We start from the raw sequence: 15666 nt of genomic DNA on the forward strand, positions 1-15666 counted from the left end.
TAATACCCTGGCTAACAGTGGAAAGGGTGAAGAGAAAAGGCATCTGTCTTCCAGACTTTCTTGCATGGAATCCTACAGCAGAACCTTGGCAGCTGATTGTACAGACAGGAAGCAAAGAGGTCTACTTGAGGAACTCCCCAAAGATGAATTACATTTTGGAATACTCCCAATTTAGTTTCCATTCATAAGGGCATGCCCTTATGCTGCTCAGCTTGTCTGAAACACAGTTTTGCTCTGTCAGAATGTAGGATGCTTGAAGAGTAAGACTGTGCTGTGAAGGTATATCCAAAGCTAACTTGACTATTCTGCAAAGGGAATGAAACCTGGTCCTCCCCTTACTTGTTGATGTACCATATGACTATGGTAGTGTCTATAACAACTTAAAGAGGCCCCAGGGACCAAAGATTGTTCAGAGAGTTTAGTGCCTTGATCAAGGCAAGCATCTCTTTTATATTTATGTGTTTGCATCTGTCCTTAGTGTCCCACATATCTTGCAGTTATATCCTTCTTAAAACTGCTTCCCAAGCAAAGTCCGAGGCATCTGTGGTAACTGACTGCTTTGGAAGAGGGGTGAAAGGAGGTGAGACTCAGATTTAAGGATGTTTGCTGTCTCATCCAATGGATTCCTCTTCTGATAAACCCCAGCACTGGGATTTGTAAAGACAAAGATTGTTGGTGCTGTGACCAAAGAGACTTCAGACACTACTGTATCTTTCTCATGTAGAGTCTTGCCAGGGGTGTCTAAGAATCATGGATGTTTGTTGATTGTTTATATTGTTTGCCTTGAATAGGCTGGTTTACAATTAAACAATACATATATTTTCCACACCTACTTTTAAGTGTATAAACTCTGATATGTTTAACATTGTAAAATATTTCTGAATTTTGTTAGTGAAGATCACTTGTCTGTGAAGAATAAAGGCTTCTAGCTTTGGGACACTACCTGTTTTTTCATGATTTTTGAGAATTATTGTGACTGAGCTCATCGATGAAGTTTCAAGACCACTAGTTCTCTGTTTTTTTTTATTTTTTCCTGAACACGCATGGTGATGAGGTTGGATCTAGACAGATTCCTATGCTTGTTTAATTTTTAAATATCACAGATGCCATCAGACCCCAAATCCTGAGGTATTCCCTTGCTGTGACCATAATCCGAGTCGAAAAAAAGTAAATACAGATCTAGATAGAGATCTCAAGTCAAATTCCCAAATCCTGAGGTATTCCTTCATGGTGACCATAATCTGAGTGGAAAAATTTAAATACAGATCTAGACAGAGATATGTTTTTTTTCCTGCAGAAGAAAAACCCTTTGAACTGAAATGTCTAGGTGACACCCCAGGAGCACTATCCTATGTGAAGGAGTCCAAAAAGATTTTTGAATGTTCTTCTGGAACTACAGCTTGTGTAAGTGATCTTTTCACCTAGTGAGAGATTCTTGACATTTTAAAAAGACATTGCAAAGATAAAGAAGTCACCTAAATCTGGAAAAAGTGGCTATCATGTAGCCTGCAATGAATTATAACTGGGGCTAGACACTTTGTGAACAATCTAGGTACAGTGGATAGACCAAAGGGTAAGGTAGGGAATTGTTAATGTGATCCTTTCACACAAAACTTTAAAAAATGTCTGATGTCTACATGAATGGGTATGTGATAATAAGCATCTTTTATATCTAGTGTTACCAGGAAACTTGAATGAGGAAGAGGAGATAATAGGTTGTGAAGTGACATCATTTTGAACTTGGGAGCTATCACAAACAGTCTTAGTAAAGAAAGATCCAGATCTGGTCTCCAAGCATTTTTCTTTCTTTGTCATTAAAAACATCCTTGAATAAAAACCTTTCCCAAACTTGGAAAGTGGAACTGGTTATATCACAGTTTGGGACAGAATGCAATGAAGGACAGGCGGAAATAAAATAATATGTCTGGAGAATGAGGGATGACCCCCTGGAAAGTAGGAATTTCCTCCCACTGCCATCTGTAACCTTGATTAATAATCTGAAACTGTTTGTTATCAAAGAGAAAACTAGAGGTTCAGATTTTCTGCAAAGGAAATGGGGCTGCCAGAATGGTAAGGGGTGACAAGTTCCATTAAACAGTCATTCTGACTTGGACTGTCCTTGTTTTTTTTTTTTTTTTTGGAGGTTCCACAATTCTTTTTGGAACCCCCTTGCCATTTCTTCTTAAACATCTATTTGCCTGGATTTTAGTGAAGCTGTTTATTTTGTGTTTTGCCAAAACTGGATGATGGGTTAGAGAATTCTTTACAATATGTTGAAAAAGAGGGCTGACATTTTTGAGAGATTCCCTGTATCAGCTTAGCCCTTTTATCACAATTCTGCTCATGTCTTCAGCAGAGGAGCCTAAAACTAAATATCTTCTTAAAGGATAATTTAAAATCTCATTTTTCACATCATCTGGGAGGTTCTGAGAATGTGGCAGGCAAACCTCCTCAAAATAGTACCAGTGGCCATAGCACTCGAAAAAAATATCAACTGGGTCATACACACACTCTCTGTAACGAAGGAGTAGTCACTTGTACAATAGAAATAACTAAATTATTTAAAGCAGATTTTCCTCACAGACAAAGCATCCCTCATACTTTCACAATTAGTGAACACACTTTAACGTATGAGCCTGACAATTCAAAATTCCACAAATCAAAGTTGCAGAAACAAACACTTTTTCCCATACTTATCAATAATCTTCCAGTATTTATCAGAAAGAATAGGATTAGAATTAAATAAATGTTTAGAACTAGTAGGATTAACTAGAGCTATAGTTGCTGGGTCAGGTTTGGGAACAGTGTATAAAAACATGAACGTCTGAGGAACTTTATGTATCCTATCTGCCTTTTAAGGTGCAGCTGGCTGACTGTCAGGAAAATTGCAGGCAGCATCACACACATCCTTGAAAACTGACAGAACTGGAGAAAAGGATGAAGGTTCTGACAATTCCTTCTGTAGCAATTCACAGAATTCACTGAGGCACTGACACCCCAGTGTTCTCCCACTGAAAACACTGGGGCAGTCTGGAAACAGTTTCAGAGAAAACCTCCCACTGGGAGAGTCAGAAATTGAGCTCTCCCCTGAGTCTGAATCAGAAATCTGAGGAGAAGATCCTGTATCTGTCCCTTCTTCTCCTTGTCTAGATTCAGAATCTTGAATCTCTTCAGGAAAGGAGGTGCCCCTCCCTCTTTCTTTTACCACAATCTACTTTATAAGAAGAATCAACAGCCTGAATTAAACCCTGAATCAAACCCAGTAAATACTCCTAAGGATATCTGAGGAGGTGTAGATACATGTTTAGTTCTCTATTTCTTTTTGACAGGAAAATGGGCCAACAGTGTTATTAATGGTGGCAGTAGTTTCCCCAGGGATGGGCACAACATACTGACAAAACAAGGAAACCTACTTGTTTCGTCTCACAAGACAGACAAAAATGTCTCACCCTTGCCCACTCAGGGGACCACAGCAGTGCATTTATACATACTATGTCTCCTCAGACTACATTTGGATCCCTTTACACTTAATTGTGCATTACATTTGTTTAAATCTAGGCAATTTATGTACATATGTATGTATGCATGTTTCTTTACCAGGGTAGTGCACTGACCTCAGTGGACCAATTGTAGGCAAAGATGAGTGACTGCAATCATGATAGTAACTAAAAAAAACAATGTCATATAAAAGCACATACATGAATATAAACAATTACACACTCAAAAACTTCAAGATATAATCATTCCTTGTACCATTAAATAGAAAGATGTGGCCGCCCTCATCCTTCTGTTAGACAGAAAGAACACACCCAGATGTGGACAGCCATCATCATCATCATCATCAACATCATTATCAACATCATCTCCCTTTTCCACATTTTTATAAGGGATTGAGATGCTGCATCAGCTGCTGCCAGCCAGCTGTTGTCAACTTGAGATGGTGACTCATAGGTTCATAGGACGATACTAGTCTATTAGCCTGGAGGCCCTTATAAGCCTAGCCAAGAATTTTGTCCATGTTCCCACAAAGTCAGGACCTGTTTCCCCTGTACAGCAGGGACACAGGTAGGATCCCAGGGGTGCATCTTCCATTTCCCTTCCAGTTGTCCCGGTTCGTCTTAAAGAGGGTTAGTGAGGTACACTGTTTGACACGTACAGTGAGTCTATTCCACACATGGAGTGTCTTTGGGACACAAATCTATCCCAACAAGAAGTTCTATTAATGTCACAGACTAGGTTAAGGCCTTGCGTGCAGGTTGCGCAGGTGGAGTTTGACTTATGGATATGCAACAACTCCATCAAGGCTGGGTCTGAGATGACCTTGTATGCCAGACACAGGTCACCTCTGAGCAGTCTGTATGAGACTGAGTAGAAGGACAGGGCTTTTAGCCTATCTGTATAGCATAGTTGTTTGAGACCCTGGATTCTCCTCGTTAGGAACCTCTGTGCTCTCTCCAGCTGCTGCATGTGCTTGGCAGGATTCACTGTAATCCTGAAATACTGAAACATCGAATTTCAGTATATCGAGACTATAAAGTTGAATCTGCAAAATACCAAAACCCCAAAACCACCAAAGTAAACATCGCGAAGTTAAACACACCATACACCACACTACACCACACTACCCACACTAGAAAACACAAACAAAACACACACAAACATAAAAACACAAATTAACAAAGCTACACTACAAATAAGCAGGAGGGCAAGCCCCCCTGCACCCCCCATGTGGGGGGCTGTACCCCCACCCCCCATTACTTATATATACTAACTCCAAGACTGCACCAAATAGAAAAAGACAGTAAACTCACAACCAGACATTCTACAGTCCCTTGCATACACTATTCACATATATACAAACACCACCACTTTCAACACTTTTTTACCTGCCTACCCTAACCCACACGTACAACTTCCAAGCACACTCGCATACACTCAAACACCTATCCAAAACCCTTACAAAATAGTCACTTACCTTAAATTCCACCTAAATCCACACACTAAACTGGACACCATCCACACAATACATTCCACATCACGTACATTAAAACCATAACCACGAATTCGATATATCCGGATTCGCGGTTATGCACTTTTGCTATTTTGAACATTCGACTTTATAGTCTCGAAATACTGAAATTCGATATTTCAGTATTTTGAGATTATAAAGTGAAACTGCTTGGCAAGGTACACACCGAAGGAGGCATTGTACTCGATAATGGGTCTGATAAGCGAAGAGTACAGGGATATTATGACCTCCTTGTTCCTGGATGAAATACCCTTACTTATGAGGTTGGCCATGTAGAAAGTCTTCCGTACAATGCAGGCAACGTAGTGGTCAGAAGCCAGGTTGTTATCAGCCTGGGTGCCCAAGTCACTCACGACTGATTGCGTGCTTAGTACGTTGTTACTAATGTGATAATTAGTGGGGATGCCATAATGATGCATTTCTTAGCATTCAGTTTAAAGCCATGTTTCTGGCACCAGTGATTAGTTTGGGTAAGGCCCTCCTGGAGGATGTTCACATCACTAAGGGAATTTATGCAGCACCCAGTTTGCAGTCATCTGCAAACTTGGTCAACCACAGACCACTAGCTTTGGCTTGCACATCAGAAAAGTATATCCCAAACAGTAGAGGCCCCAAGGCTGATCCTTGTGGTATGCCACTCATTATGGATCTACTGCTAAGGTGGTGTCCCCTATTTTGACTGAGTGGGCTCTATCATTGAGTCAGTTAGCTACCCACTGGTAACATACGGGTTGATGCTTAGCTGGGAGAGTTCATCTATTATGCCCGAGTGGGGAATAGTGTCAAAGGCTTTGGCTAGGTCAAGGTAGGCAGTGTGCACCATCTTCCCCTCATCCATGGCTTTCTCCTTGTTTATAAGGTCCATGATAATGCGTCCTATAGCCTTGCAGATTAGGCTAGATAGGCTGATGAGCCTATAATTGCCTGGGTCAGTGGATGCTCCACCTTTGTGCAGAGGGGCGACAGTGGCTGTCCTCCATTCGGCTGGGATAAAGCCGGTGCCCGGGCTTTGGTTGAATAGGGTGCCTAATGGTGCCGAGAGCTCATGCCTGATGTAGGATGGAGCCAGGGATGTTGTCAGGTCCCATGGAGACTGTATGTTTTGCCTTTGAGAGGACATTAAAGACCTGCTCCCTAGTGCTGGGGGGCAGGTGCTGGGGATGTCCTGGTTTACTTATGGGGGACAGAGGGGTGATGTTTTCACTGAACCTTTCTGCCATCAGGTTGGCTATATCTATGGCATTTGTGTATGTGGTGCTCTTGACTAGCAGTTCAGAGCAAATTACCTTTGAAATTGCAAATGTATGTGAACAAGGCCTTGTGATTATCGTTAGTGGATGTGGCTAATTTGGACTCCATGTTAGCCTTACAGGATTTCACCAGTGACTTTATTTGCTTGTTCGATCAAGGAAGAGATTGCTTCCAACTTGGCACCTTCTCCTTCTTGGTCCTGGACAGCAATTTTTTACTTTTATTATAGAGTTTCTGGCAGATGAGATAGTGCCTGTTTATGATAAATTTCAGCCCGCAGATGAATTTATCCATCTTCTTGGACCCTCATTTTTTATCATGTTTCTGTTAGATGGCTTCCATGGACATGTAGCATATTCTAAGTTTATTCTGATAATATTAACAAAAATAAGAATCATGTTACCTGGATTTTTTTTTTTTGCTGGCAATCACCCAAAGAACTCTGCTTATTGATAGTGGTCTAACTGCTTTTTTTTTTAAATGAAGTTTACATTTCTAGTGGTCATCAGTTACCACATTTAAATCTCTGTAATGTTCAACTAAGGTCAAATACTTCTCATCCGGTGCTATTTGCTATATGTCATGTGTATACTGCACATTTTAAACTATATATTTGTAGTTGTATTGTTCTTATGAGAGACTGTACCTCTTAGTGTTTGGACATCCCAGGCTGACTCTGAAATTAGTCAAATGTGAGCACTGTTCTACCCCACTTAACAAACTGAAATATGCAAACAAGTAAGCAAATAAACAAACAAATAAATAACATATATATGGCTTGGTACACCCTTCTGATCAATTATCATGCAGCCTTATTTAATGATGCCGATTTTGTCATGTGCATGTACCTCATGGATAAATTGCTTATTTAAACTCATACAACTATTTTTACACATCTCTATCCTATATTAATTCATTTCTGAGAATTACGTAATTATGTCAGCTCTGTTAATGTTTCCATGAATATATTACAAAATGTGACTGTTCTTGCCATTCATAACCGATAGCTACTCCCTTGACATGAGCTGCTTCTTCTCAGAAAAGAACTTCTAGAGGTCCATTTTTTCTGAGATCACAGTGGATACAAACTGCTGCACTTACTGAGAAAAACAACAAGGTTATGATTGTATATGTACCCAGACGTTTACTCTTTACAAGGTGCACTAACAAAACACCCCAGGAAACTGCCTACTTGTCAGACCTACCACTAATATTGTTGTGCGGCAACACTGTCTATTTATCTCACAAAAGTTACAAGATATTGTACTTACAAAATAATTCTGAGCAAGATATATACTACACAACACTCTAGAAGATCACCTTTCAAATCTATTTGAATTTCAGTGATGTTTTTGGTTTTCATTTCTAGCTTGTGTGTGTGTGATACTGTTAATTTATGGCTTGCAACATGTATATAGCAATTAGCCACATTGAGTTTTAAATCTCATATAGCTGATGTGTAAGGTACAACTAAAGGTGAAATATTTGTGTTCCTAATGTGTGGCTTGTAGAGCATTAAACCACAATGTCTTCTAACCATTTCAGATATTATTAGTTAATTCTGAATCTAAATAAATTAGACAATTTATATAGGTATTTTCTTTATGGTGCTGCACTTCCTGTACATTATGTCAGTGGTATTACAACATATGGAATGGAAGGTTGTATTTGACAGAAACTAACACCTTGGGAACACTACACACACACACACACACACACACACACACACACACACACACACACACACACACACACACACACACATTATGGTAATCAGCAGCAGGGGTTCACTACAGATACTTGAGTCCCAGGTGCTTGAAAACCACTCCCTCAAAGCCAGGGACTTCATCAGCTTATAGTTCATGTTGGCTGCTGCTTGTGCCTGAACTCAGTTATGAGTTTGGGCAAGCAGCTGTGGGAAAGGAGCGGGAAGGGGATTTTAGGCTTAGACAGATTTTAGGCTTAAGGAGCAAGAAGGAAGTTTTAAGGTTAGTGAGCAAGAAAGAAGTTTTAGGTACAGGGAGTTTTAGAGTTGGCTAGCAATCAAGAAATTTAGGTTTAGAGACAGGGTTAAAATTTATGGTTTAGAGAGCAATTGGAGAATTTAGGATTGGGGAGTGGAGCTTTAGGGTTATTTCATTCTCCTGTGGCTTCCACATATGTTTGATACATATGAAATTGGTACCTGGGCTCCTTTATGCTGACATGTTACCATTATGATTGTTTCAAATACGCTGTATGCTGTCTCCTTACTTTCTTTATTTTAAGATTTTGATACTAAAACACCAATGCTGTGCTGTTGTAGAGCAGTGCTGTTTTTTTACATAAGTAGGTGGAGACATGATGTCTGGTCTCTGGGGAGGTACCATGGCTTATGGACCACAAGCTGATCCACTTTTTTCATTTTGCACAGATTTCATGGTGTACATAACCCACTTGCAAACCATTTTGTTTAGGTAAACTGCATTTGTACATCAGCTTTATTGTAATTTATCAAAAGCATACATTTTGCATATCACAGCTGAATCATATGGGTACAGGACTGTCAAGAAACACTTGAAAACACTTTTGCTAACACATCAACTATTTTTTTAGAACTTGGTAGGTTATTATACCATCTGTGTACAGGTTTTTACACAATACTGTTTCTCTAACAGTATATCCTGTGTCACCCCCTTTTTGCACTATATGAAACTTCCATGGTGCTGGGTTTTACAAAAGCATGATGATAACTTGCTAGCATTATTCTCTACTGGTACTGCAAAGACTTCAAAAATCCCATCTAGTTTCCTTGTGTAATCTGTCAGCTCAACTCTATCTGTGTACACATTACACAAGGACATTGCTTGGATTTTTGCAGCTGAGCACCAACTATAGGATGCAACCCCTTATCCTCCAAGAGTAGCCCCTTCACTGAGACAGTGCAAGTTTTTGGAGAGAATATCCTTTCAGTGCTGAAGGAATTTGTGAAATAACAGGAGTTATGAAGCCTACCTAACATCATGGAAACAAAAGCCATTTAAAAACATCCAGATCTTAATTAAGTAGAACTATTATAAATAAGCCAGGGCATTTCAAAAATTGAATTCTAGCACATCTCATTGCGCAAAATGAATAAATTATTCCAAAAGTAATGCACACCATGGCATATATGGTACGTTTGGCTATAGCTTTATAACTGTGCCTTTTATGAGACTGTTGTTACATAGCCAATAGCTAACGTACTTAAACTTCATTTTGCTAAGTCATCAGACTCAGATGCACAACATTACTTTGTGACTATTAAGGGATTCTAACATAAAAAACAGTAATAACATTAATATATAATATGCACCTATTGTTTCCTTCTTTAGCATACTGTATAAATAAAACTGCAAGTTAATAATAAAACAAATTTTTACTTCTGTAGCTGTAAGATATCAAATCCATTATAAATATTCTAAAACAATGCAAATACAACACAAGGATCCATTACAAAATTACATTATATAAAATCAAAGGAATCTACAGTAGCTTACCAAACCATGGCAATGAAAAAAAGTATAAACACTCCCAATAAAAAGCCAGCATGGCCACAAGTACTCAAATCGGAATTCGAGGATAAAATCTGCCACCAGAATGAATAGCCATGCTACCAGAAACTTCAGGAATGTAAGTGCACTGAAAAAGATAATATAGGATATGCAAGTTATCAAGAACTAGACGGTATAAAACTCATTCACAAAATCATACCATTTCATTTAAATGGCTTACAACAGATATATCTGCCTTTTTCGACTACTGGTTCAGTTTCAGTGAGTCTTTTATTCCTTCCAGACATTGTTCTCACCAGACATTGTTCTCAAGTTACCTGCAAAGGCAGTGAACACAGATGGCCACTTTCATGTGGTGCTTTTGCAAATTACAGTTTTATTTTAAAACAAGCACATAAATTTATTACATACTGCATGCCGTCATATTTACGTATAGCTACTTGCTAACCTGAAATGGTGTCTGTGAAATAACCTGAGTATTATAAAACTGCACACTAGTAAGTCAAAACAATAGATTAACAGTTTTGCAGGTAAACTGCTGGTTAATTATATATTGTGAAAAAACACAGGTTATTACCACAATATAACTATTTTAAATGTAGCTGCATTCAATAGCTTACTTGACCCTTGCCTTATTTATATATACAACTGACTGACTCCTGTAGATTTCAAAAAAAAAAAGATTTAACATTTCACCTATATTGTTAATGTGATACTCTGTGACATTTACATATTGTAGAACAATTTGCCCAAAGACTGTGCCCTTCACACAGGTTACAGGTTATGGTTACATGTGTCAGACTTGGCAAAAACATAGTGAACAGTAAAGTACATACATATACTGACGTATCGTATATGTCTGAATGCAGCTGCCTAGTACAGAAGACCCAACATCCTTCTTAGACTGCTCTTTTATGTATGTGGTGAGAGAGTAACTGCTGCTGCAGCCTCTTACCCAAACGGCACCACAGTAGCCTTCCATTATATTAGTTGTGTTTCCTCTTCAGAAAACATTTAGAGTGTCTGGGCAAACCTATTGCAGAAAGCACAGCTGTGGTCAAAGCCATCCTTCTAGATGTAGGCTGTGGAAATGCAGCAGCTGTTATGGGGAAGTGTGTGCGTGTGTGTGTGTGTGTGTGTGTGTGTATGTGTGTGTGTGTGTATTGTGGGGGGACTAGGATTGTGGCAAGATTGATGTTAGAATTTATTCCTAATAATCCGTTTTACAATTTGAGGAGTAGGCATCCAGTTCCATCAGCCCTTAGCCAATACTCTGTGAGCCATGGCTCCTATTGTGGCCTTACTCTACTTTGAATTCATCCCAGCATACTTCTGCATTTTGAATAGTCCTTTATGTTTACATTTTTCCTGGGGAAGATCAGATTGGTGCCATGTGGAATGGAACCTTATGTCTCAAACAGGGCACTGAATGCGTACTCTTTTTAAAGCAGCTCAGCATAAGATTTTTGGGCCAAAATAACTGTCACTTAGATTCTTGTTCTGTTTTCTTTGACTGCAGTTTCAGTAGTTTCATCTTTCAGAAAAAAAATGGATAAATACACTGCACATAGCTGCCTATTGCAAAGGTGGTCAGACATATCTGGCTAAACAATTTGATCAGAGCTGTACATTATATAAGTGGAGGTAATCAAAATCAGACACAGATCAAGTGGATAAAACATAGTATAAAAAAACTCCCCATGAGAAGATGACAGCCAGTAGACAGCAAAAGCTTAGTGCAACTTCCCATGTAGAGCATGGACAAGCAATAACTCCGTTGTTGCATAACCATGAGGAAAAGTGAAATATCCTGAAAAGGTTAAAATAGTACTTCCACTACTGTGATTTTACAGTACACCCGGTACATGCAAAACAATTCAAGCACTATATAGTTTGGGGAGCTGGGACTGGGGAAATGCATTACAGGAAATAACATTTGTTGCATGGATGATTTCCCATTTAAAATTTGTTGACTCATCTTATCAAGTTTTCCTGCCATTTGTATGCAGCCTGACAGTTTGTCAGTGTGTGTGTGTGTGTGTGTCTGTCTGTGTGTGTGTGTGTGTGTGAATGTGGCATGCTAAAATTTACCAAAGCAGAAACAAGATGGCTCGCACAGTGCTGAAAGTTATATACTGAATGTACATTATACTTAAAATACACAAAATCTGCACATGGCTCGCGCAGTGCTGAAAGTTATATGCGGAATATACATCAAACAAATACACATGAACTGCACAAGCATACACACACACACACACACACACACACACACACACACACACACACACACACACACACACACACACGCACACACACACACATGCACACACACACACACACACACACACACACACACACACACACACACACGCACATGTTATCTATTTATAAGTTTTATACAAAAAAGAACATCTTTAGTAAATGTATTGATCACTCTGGACTTCTTTCTTTCTCAACTGTTGGTGTGACTTTTGAGAATGACTAATTAATTGACTGGTTTATAGACTGATTGATTGTCCTACCCTTTGTTGACTAGGTTAGTTAGTCCAACTAGATCAGTGGACTCTTTTGTTGGGGGATTCAAGGTGGTATTCATACTGACTAGGAGATATTTTGTCCATGGCACCATGGAAGCTTCCCCTACTTTGCCAATAGGTAGTACTTGAGAAAACTTCTTGATGGAATTGAAAACAAATGTACCTAACATGGAGGCTTCTGTGTCTGAGAAAGTTTCTTCTGCTTCAGATTATATTGCTTTTGTTACAAATGGTACTTCTGGTGGATTATCTGAGGAGCAATTTGTACAAAAGCTTGGCGAGGAAGTACCTATGACTCCTGTTGCAGGTGACAGGGATGCCACTGTGGAGTAAATAAATTCCACTTTCTGCTGTTGATTCTTTTGCTTCAAAGAGTTTTCCTGAGAAGAACATTGGCACACAAGAAAATGCTGATGTGAGCCATATATCGACTGAATATATTTTACCTGCATCTATGCCATAGATGGATGACTAAATAAAAGAAATCTTACTTATGTGGCCGTGACTGCAGGAAGAGTTTCTCAGGTACCGATGTTTTCTGTAGTTCCATAAACTGTTGGTCATTTATCCATCCTTTCGGATATTAAAATTGGCAGGTATACTGTGTTGAATGATGCAATAAAGTAAGTCATAAGGCTTTCAAGTTGCTGTAATTTGTTCTATTATTCATTTAAGAACAGAGAAGTATGGTCTAGAGAGGCTCACTATTGAAATGTTGGCACTACAACTCCCTTAGATATATGGGTCGTATCCTGTACAAGATACAACCACCATACAGATTCCAAAGCTTCAAGGGCACCTTCCATGTGTTCCAGATGTTATTCAGCTGGAGCTGAGCTGACTCCGGTCTCAGTTACTTTGGAGAGGAGTAATTTATTGGCTTAGCTCTGAGTGCAGTTCACTCTCTTGACCCTTCTAGAGTAGCTGTTTCTGTTAAAAGAAAATTGGATTCTTCATTTTCTGAAGAAGTTCAAGTTTTTGAATCATGATATAATTGTGTAGGTACAGTGTCTAATTTGTCTCTCTTGGTTTCTAATTCAGATTCTGGGCAGAGAACGGCTTCTGCCAGTATCTTTGAAGGATTCTTTTTCTCAGCAACTTTTTCCAGAATTAATCTGTTGTTGCAGTGGGAAGATAATGGCGTTCTACTGTCTCTAAAGAAATATTATGATTTACTGTAACTGGATCTGTCAGAACCTACTCCAATTCCTCCTGCTCTTTCACTACTGGAGGATGTTTCGTTCACAGCTTGCAATTTGCGTGATAGCCAGCATATTGTATAAAGGTCTTCAATTGTATACATTTTTATATACTAAGCCCATACCAGAACCATCAGTTATTTCTCTTGTGAACCCAGCTGCTGCTAAAAATCTGGTCAATAACAATCCATGCCTGTTCTGATAAGATGGGAAGGCTTTTGATAGATTTCAGAAGAAAGTGTATTATTCTGCATCTCTTATTTTTACAATTTTCCACTGTCAAGCTCTTATGTTAAAGTTTAGGCTTGACTCTTTTGATAACATCAGGAATATTATGGCATTTGTTTCCTCTTCTGAGGAAAAAAAAAACTTTTTATGTAACCTAATTGGTTCTGTGTCTCAAGTTGATACCCACTGTTTGAAATGTCCTTATAATTCTGTTGATGTCACTATCAGGACAGCTACCATTGGAACTGTCAAGGGGAGGTTTGATTGGTTGTGTATTCAGAACCTTCCAGATGTCAAAGCTGAAATACTGATACTAAATGCTCCTTTGGGTAAGGAGCTGTTTTTTGGAACATGTGCTCTAGAGTTGCTTAAAAAGTATGATGAGGGAGGGAGGAACCAGATCTTACTCCTTGTGTAGACTAGCCATGTTAGCCTGGGATATAGATTTTCAAGCAAAACCTCACTCTACAGGCTTCTTACATACAGTCAGAGCAAAACTGTGTGGCAGACATACTGAGCAGGAGCAGGACAGACCTTCACGATATGTAAAGTAAATTGGGGGTTTTCCTGGAATTAATCCAGCTATGGGGAACAGCTCAAATAGATCTTTTTTGCCTCTACTTACATCAGTCAATTGGCAACATTGTACTCCTGGACTCCATGTAAGAAGACCTCCAGATAGATGCATTTTTCTTTTCCTTGAAAAGGAATGTTGCTGCAGGCTTTCCACCCTTTCCACTGACATACAGTCATTCTAAAGATTTGGAAGGTCTCTACAAAGATCACTGTTGTGACTCTCTTCTGTCCCAGGGATCATTGGTTCTTCCTTCTAACTGGCCAGGGTGCAATTATCACAATCTTCCTCACAGGCTACACCTACTCAAGACAAGTCAAGGGATATTTGATATATCCTGACTCCAAACAATTGCACTAAATGACTGGATGATATAATCCAGTCATTTGTGCTCCTATTTTCTGACAATGTACAGTAGGCATTAAAGGAGGCAAGAATAACTGCAACTAGAAAATCATATACTAGCACACATGGAAAATATTTGTACTTGGTGCCAAGACAGGAACCAGCACCCTTTCAGTGCTACTGTTTCTCAGGTCCTATGTTATTTGTGTGAGTTACTGTCCTCTGGCCTTTTTTAATTCTCTATCAGGGTTGATTAGTCAGACATTTCAGCATGGTTGCCCATGGATCCCCATTTTTCAATGCAATCTCATATGAAAATGTTTCTGAAAGGAGTGTGTCATCTGGGTAGTCCCCTAGCCTGTAATATCATTAAGGCCTCTGCCCATGCTAGCTCTCATCCGTATAATCCATTCTAACTCTGCTGTCTCTGTTTTATTTCTGATGTTTCCCCCTCTTTCATTCTTGGGGATTATTTCCATCACCATGAACTTAAATATGTGTGTAGGATCATGTGTAGCTACATGTTTGGCTAAGACATTGGATTCAGCACCCCTGGGGATATATCATACAGATGTCTACTGTTTTTATTACTTTTTTACTATTTTTTTTAATTTTTCACATTTATGTGCAATGTGTTTATATTTCTAAATGTTTACTGCCTAGATGACTATTTTTAAACTGATTATAGACATGCTTTTGTTTATGTCTTTAAATAAGGATTGCATTTATTACTCCATGTAATTGAACAAATTATTTTATTGGTTGTTTTTAGTCTAAAAGTAAGGCATTGCATTTATTGTGTGTCTGATGAAGCAGCTTGATGTGCTGCGAAAGCGCTTACCATTAAACAGAATTCTTTTTTATCTGCTGCCTGCTGTAGTTTTGTTCAACCTCTTTTGTTTTTGCTTTATTCTTGATCAGTTGTTGGTTGAACCAATTATCTATATCTCATTCTTGTTTTTCTGCA

General features: G+C 38.9%; 1 protein-coding gene across 1 annotated transcript in view; it reads right to left on the reverse strand.

Moving 5' to 3' along the window:
* The window catches only part of LOC122794350 (macoilin-like), a 990560-nt gene that overhangs the window by 950672 nt on the left and 24222 nt on the right, over nucleotides 1–15666 (reverse strand). Inside the window, exon 2 of the mRNA XM_044062667.1 lies at nucleotides 9799–9940. Within this exon, the coding sequence (XP_043918602.1) occupies nucleotides 9799–9940 (142 nt within the window). The remainder of the gene's footprint in view (nucleotides 1–9798; nucleotides 9941–15666) is intronic.

The sequence above is a fragment of the Protopterus annectens genome, chromosome 2.part1, assembly GCF_019279795.1.
Source record: "Protopterus annectens isolate FY-2018-M chromosome 2.part1, PAN1.0, whole genome shotgun sequence".
Classification (NCBI taxonomy): domain Eukaryota; kingdom Metazoa; phylum Chordata; order Ceratodontiformes; family Protopteridae; genus Protopterus; species Protopterus annectens.